Source organism: Pituophis catenifer, unplaced genomic scaffold (genome assembly GCF_029215685.1).
Source record: "Pituophis catenifer annectens isolate HBS135680 unplaced genomic scaffold, rPitCat1.0.hap2 SCAF_13, whole genome shotgun sequence".
In the NCBI taxonomy this organism is placed as follows: domain Eukaryota; kingdom Metazoa; phylum Chordata; class Lepidosauria; order Squamata; family Colubridae; genus Pituophis; species Pituophis catenifer.
The window spans coordinates 6578331-6584668 of NW_027256893.1; the positions used below are offsets into that span (position 1 = coordinate 6578331).

The 6338-nt window shown below is 42.5% G+C and overlaps 1 protein-coding gene across 1 annotated transcript; it reads left to right on the forward strand.

Annotated features, from left to right (window-relative positions):
- The first annotated feature begins 1794 nt into the window (after positions 1-1794).
- On the forward strand, positions 1795-5680 carry LOC139323452 (metallothionein-2-like). Its single transcript, XM_070952807.1, has 3 exons — positions 1795-1902; positions 3996-4061; positions 5440-5680. The coding sequence occupies exons 1-3, from the start codon at positions 1872-1874 to the stop codon at positions 5532-5534; spliced, it is 192 nt and encodes a 63-aa protein (XP_070808908.1). The 5' UTR covers positions 1795-1871; the 3' UTR covers positions 5535-5680.
- Positions 5681-6338: the final 658 nt, after the last annotated feature.

The window sequence follows — 6338 nt, forward strand, 5'->3', positions numbered from 1 at the left end:
TGAAAGACATGTAATTTATCTTTTTTTCTTTTTAAAGGCAACTTTACCTACATGTCTTTCAAATCCAAACGACTAATATCAAGAATTGGCATAACTTCATGCTTGGCACCAACTTCATGACATTTTACTAGGAGAGAGCATTATTTATGTTCTTTAATTTAGAAAGTTTAATGATTAATTTTGGAGAGATGAAAGTTATGGACAGTTTTCCATGTTTTCCCCCTTTTCATTTAGTTTGACGATTGTTTCATCTTGCTGGTTTAAGGCTCTCAGTCTCTTTTCAGTTTTGTGTATGCCTCTTTTTAAAGAAACATTGTAAAATAAATATATGGAAACAACATCCGCATACATAGTTTGGCCCTGTTTTTTGGGGGGGACTTTTTAAATGATTAAATTGGTTTGTTTTTAAATAAAAAAAAATGCTTTTCTATTGAAGTTCCATTATTTGAAATCCTAACTTGCTGAGCTCAAAGACTGGCTAGCTAAGGTGTAGGAGGGTGGGGATTATTAAATCTACGAAAAACCTTGTTTGATTTCATCTTAGTTAGGATCCAGCAGGGTGATGATCTAGGACCTGTGAGGTTTATCCAAGCTCCCTGAAATATTTCCTCCAACATACTTCGCAGGTTGTGATCAAGAAAAAACAATCAAGAGACCTCAAAGGAAAGCCATTGATCATCTTTGATCCACAAATAATAAAATAAAATATTATTGTAATCTAAAGAAAGAAAGAAGCCCCTGCCATAAAATTCCAGACCAGGTGGACATTTCCAGTTGGGTTAGAGAAGGGAGAAAGCAGGACTCTTCCCCGTGGATGTGGGAGAAAGCCCCATTCAACAGGATGGCAGGTCAACATGGGAGGGAATCCCCATATGGGGTGTTTCCAAATCCGAGGGATTCCCCCCTCCCTTCTCCCAATCAACGCCATGGAGATCCAATCTGGATCCCCCTCTATCTATCTATCTATCTATCTATCTATCATCTATCTATCATCTATCATCTTTCTTTCTATCTATCATCTATCATCTTTCTATCTATCTATCATCTATCTATCTACCATCTATTATCTATCATCTTTCTATCTATCTATCTATCTATCATCTATCTATCTACCTATCTATCTATCATTTATCTATCTATCTATCTATCTATCTATCTATCTATCCCGCCCTTCACCCGAAGGACTCAGGGCGGTGAACAGCCAAAGGTAAACGCACAGAATACAAAAATTTAAGAACAGTTTTAAAAACATATTAAACAATTTTGGCCCAACAATTAAAATACCCCTTTTAAAATTCAAATTAAAATTTAGCAATGGGAGAAGTTAGGCTTCCAGCTGCACAGAATGAGGACCCAGGGCAAGCTTGGGCGAAGGGGAAGGCGACCCCCTCCACAGCTGCCTGGAGATCAACCGGGTGGGGCTCCCCCAGACCCCGTTTCGAATCAATGACGCCCCCCACCCCACCCCACCCCGGAGCCTACATTCGCTCCAGGGGATAAACTAAGGTTAATTTTCGGGGTGGCTTAGCGTGGGGAGAGAAGGTAGCCCGTTTCTGCTGCACCCCCCCTTGGGCTATGGAGCCCGCGGGCGCCCTCTTGCAAAAGCGGGGAGGGGGCGAGCTCGAGGCTTTGCGCGCGGCGCTGAAGCGGATCTTTTGCGCCCATCCTCACCTCCGCCCCCTCTCCGGCCGCGGCCCGTGCGCAAGACAGGGAAGGAGGGAGGGAGGGATGGGCGCTTTGCACACGCCTCGTTGACCTCGCGGCCGCTATAAAAAGCCGGCGGCAAGGGAGCTCTCCAGCATCCTTGCCTGTTTCGTCCGCCTTGGGCTGTTTTGCGCTTCTTTCTCGCTCGTTCTCTTTCTCTCGTTGCGATGGATCCTCAGAATTGCGGCTGCGCCACCGGTAAGTCTAAGCTTCTGCTTTCCCACCAGCCCTGCATTGGGGGGGAGGGGGGGTTGCATGGTCTTTAAAAAAAAAAAAAAAACTACCCCTCCTCAATTTAGAAACCCGGTTTTTGCTGCGGGGAACCGGCTGCCCCGAAACCAGTAAGCCAGGATGTGTTTAGCGCAAAGAGATGCGCGGAAAATGGTGCGGAGAGAGAACCTATTGTCTCCGTGGCTTTCGTTGGGCTGGAGACTTTGCCGGACCTCAATGGGTTGGGAAAGCGGTGGTGGTGGGGTTATCCGTCTCCTTCGTGCAGATTAACAGAGTTGGAAAAGGGACCTTGGAGGTCATCTAGTCGAACCCCCGGCCCAAGCAGGAGACCCTGCCTACACCATTTCTAACAGATGGCAGTCCAGTCTCTCTCTCTTTTTTTTTAAATTTGATTTATATGCCGCCCTTCTCCGGAGACTCAGGGCGGCTTACAATGCGTTAAGCAATAGCCTTCATACTTTTGTATATTTATACAAAGTCAGCTTATTGCCCCCACAAACTGGGTCCTCATTTAACCTACCTTAGAAAGGATGGAAGGCTGAGTCGACCTTGAGCCTGGTGAGATTCGAACTTACTTTAATTGCAGACAGCTGATGTTAAATTACAGTGCTTTAGTCTGCAGAGCTATCCAGGCTCCTTCTTGAAAGCTTCCAAGGATGAAGCTGCCACAACTTCCGAAGAGTTGTGCTCCAAGAAAGATCCGTTTCTTCTCCCCGAACACCTCGAGAACTCTTTCTGGGTGTCGGGTCTGTAACTGGGGGGGGGGTCTAAGCGCCCCCCCCCCTCACGGACAGGCTGCTATTAACTATTTCGTGCAGCTGCCTGACACTAAGCGGGCAACGCATGCTGTAGAACTATAGTTTTATTTATTTTTATTTATTTATTTATTAATCAAATTTCTATACCGCCCTACTCCCGAAGGACTCAGGGCGGTGAACAGCCAAGATAAAATACAGATAATACAAATATTAAAAATCCCTTAAAATTATTAAATATTTTGGCCGAAACACAGATTAAAACACCCAGTTTATAAAATCACGAATTAAAAATTTAAAAGAGTTAGTTCTGGTTTTGGCGTGTGCCTTTGGAAGCCTATAAAACCATGGTTAAATCATGGCTTAATGTGATTAAACTATGAGGTCTGTTAAACCATGGTTTAAGTGCGTGGCTTAACCTGAGGTGTCTTCCCTCTCTCTGTGTAGGCACACACATTTAAGTATGAAGAGTTTTGGGTGCACTAGGGAAACTTCGAAGAGGGGGAAAAAAATCTCTGGAGTCCTGGTTTAAAATGCTAGGATGCCCATAAATTTCCTTTCTCGGCACTACATTGGCTACATTTATTAAACGGCTACTTCACTACGCTGAAATGGGACTTAGATTTTGCAGAAAGATTGGTTTCTAAACTTTTTTGCAGCCTTTTATTAAAAACTGAGGCTGAAACCTATTTTTGCTTTAAGAGCTTTTGCAAACTCTCATCTTGTTAGGGATACTATGCTCAAATTTTCAATGTTTCAAAAAACTCCTAGCAGCTGTTCCAAAAGGGAAATTGGTTTTCCTATTGCTAATTTATTCCCAAATTGGGTTGGGTATTTTTATTTTTATTTTTGCAAATGTAGAATTAAAACTCACTGGGAAATGAAGAAAATTGCCATGAATCTGCCTGTTCTCTTTGCCACTAGTTCCTTTGAAGAAATATCTTGATTTTCTACAAGTCTAGCAGTTTTGACAATCTCCCGGAGAGGGGGGGGGGAAATCTGCAGGGGCTTCCATAGAAACCTGGCCTGGATCCTTGGCATGAAACTAGCAACCCCAATAAGCGGAGAGCTGTTCCAAGTTGTTCAATGCTACAACTTGATGTCAAACTTGAGCAAGTCTTAATTGCTTAAGGCCCTGCACAAATTTTAATTGTCCTGGAAAGCGGGCAAAAAACGATTCAGTTGAGAAAAGAAATTTGTGAACTGTTCCTGTATCGGGAGATAACTTGTTGTAGTGAAAGAGGTTTGAATCATAGTTTCAGCCAATGACCTTTGTTCTTTCCCTTTCTTTCTTTAACATTTCAGGCAGCTCTTGCTCCTGCAATGGATCCTGCAAATGCAAAAACTGCAAATGTACTTCGTGCAAAAAAAGTAAGTCTTATTTTCTGGAAAATCAATTGCGGGTTGTTCAAATCCAAAGGTCAAGGTTTTTGAGAAGAAGAGGGGACCTTGTAAGTCATCTGATTTGACACAAGACTTACAATATAAGCCTAAGTAGTCCCATTGGAACTATCATGAGTAAGTGTCTGTGGGTTTAGATATAGAGCAAACGCTCTTGAAATATGTTAAAGTTTCAGTTCATGTAATTGCTCTATGAAGTCCCCATTAGAATGGAAACTAAAACATGAGAATGGTTGCAGAAACTGGGCATGGCTGGTTTAGTGAAAAGAAGACGAGGGGTGACATGATAGCAGTCTTCCAATATCTCAGGGGCTGCCCCAAAGAAGAGGGAGTCAAGCTATTCTCCAAAGCACCTGAAGGCAGGACAAGAAGCAATGGGTGGAAACTAATCAAGGAGAGAAGCAACTTAGAACTAAGGAGAAATTTCCTGACAGTGAGAACAATTAATCAGTGGAACAACTTGCCTCCAGAAATTGTGAATGCCCCAACACTGGAAGTTTTTAAGAAGAGACTGTTACAGCCACTTGTCTTGAAATGGTATAGTGTCTCCTCCTTGAGCAAGGGGTGGGCTAGGAGACCTCCAAGGTCCCTTCCAGCTCAATTCTAAGGTGTATGCCATTACGATGTCGTTGAGGTTTAATCCCTATGCATGGTAGAGAATTTTATTCTGAGCAAGGATGATGTTCTTGTCTTGGATCAACCTAACCAGGTTTTATAGATAGGGGGGAAGCTACAATAAATTTTTTGCTTGAACATTTTATTGGGGTGTGTAAATGGGGCAAAATATGGCTGTCCATTTGGAAACGTGAGTCACATTGAGATTGAATGTGGGAATTGAACTGGTTCGGTTCAGTCTGATATAGAAAACCTTCAAGCAGGGTGGATTTGATTTAAATCGAGTTGATTTAAATCACAATTTAAATCATGATTTAAATCACTAGTAAAAAGGCTTGATTTAAATCAACTCGATTTAAATCATAATTTTTAAAGAGCAACTGTCATCTCTGCTACTCCTTTGACCCACTGTTGACTCACCGATAGTCCCAGTGTTGCAGAATATACAGCCTCGTGCGACATAACTAAGCTCCATTTCATGCTGAATAAACTAAATTATTTATGTATCTTAAATAGAAAACTATCTTAGGATAGATTTTTACCCCTAAAGTTTTTTATTAAAATAAATTCAATAAAAATCAAAAAAATCCGATTTAAATAAAAAAAATCTGATTTTTTTGATTTTTTTTTAAAAAATCATTGATTTTTATCCACCCTGCCTTCAAGTATCCCAAGTTGATTACTGTACCCCATTTCTCACGTTATTTCAACTGTTTCTCTCTGCTCCTTCCAGGCTGCTGTTCCTGCTGCCCCGCCAGCTGCGACAACTGCGCGAAAGGCTGTGTCTGCAAAGACCCTTCCCTGAACAAATGCAGCTGCTGCCCCTGAACACCCCCTGGCCACTTCTTTTTGTAATTATGTTAAATCTGTGGTGCAGTAAATAATGATTTTTCAGGCTACAGCAACATGTGTTGCCCTTGTGTTTTTTTAAAAGCCTGAGAGCATGAAAATAAAGCTGACTTCAGACAAACGCAGCCTGTTTGGGTTTCCGTTTTTTGGGGAGTGGGCTTCTTCAAGTGACTAACCTGGTTTTAAAAGTGGTCCGCTACAGTGGAACTCTGGGCCGAGTCTTTTGAATATATCTCGGTTTCGTTAAACACGGTGTTCTAAATCCATTTGCAATGTGGTTTGCTTGCTTTTGGAGCCACAGAGTGGATTTTACATATGTAAAAATAGCCTATATATCCTGAACACACACATATATATATATAGAGAGAGAGAGAGAGAGGAGAGAGAGAGAGAGTATTCAGAATATATAGGACCGCACATCAGAGGTGGGTTTCAGCAGGTTCTGACCAGTTCTGGAGAACCGGTAGCGGAAATTTTGAGTAATTCAGAGAACTGGCAAAGACCACCTCTGGCTGGCCCCAGAGTGGCGTGGGAAGGGAGATTTTGCAATATCCTTCCTCCAGGAGTGGGGAGGGAATGGGGATTTTGCAGTATCCTTCCCCTGGAGTGGGGTGGGAATGGAGATTTTGCAGTATTCTTCTGGAGTAGGGTGTGAATGGAGATTTTGCAGTATCCTTTCCCCTGCCACGCCCACCAAGCCACACCACGCCCACCAAGCCACGCCCACAGAACTGGTAGTAAAAAAATTTTGGATTTCACCACTGACATAACCCCATCATAATT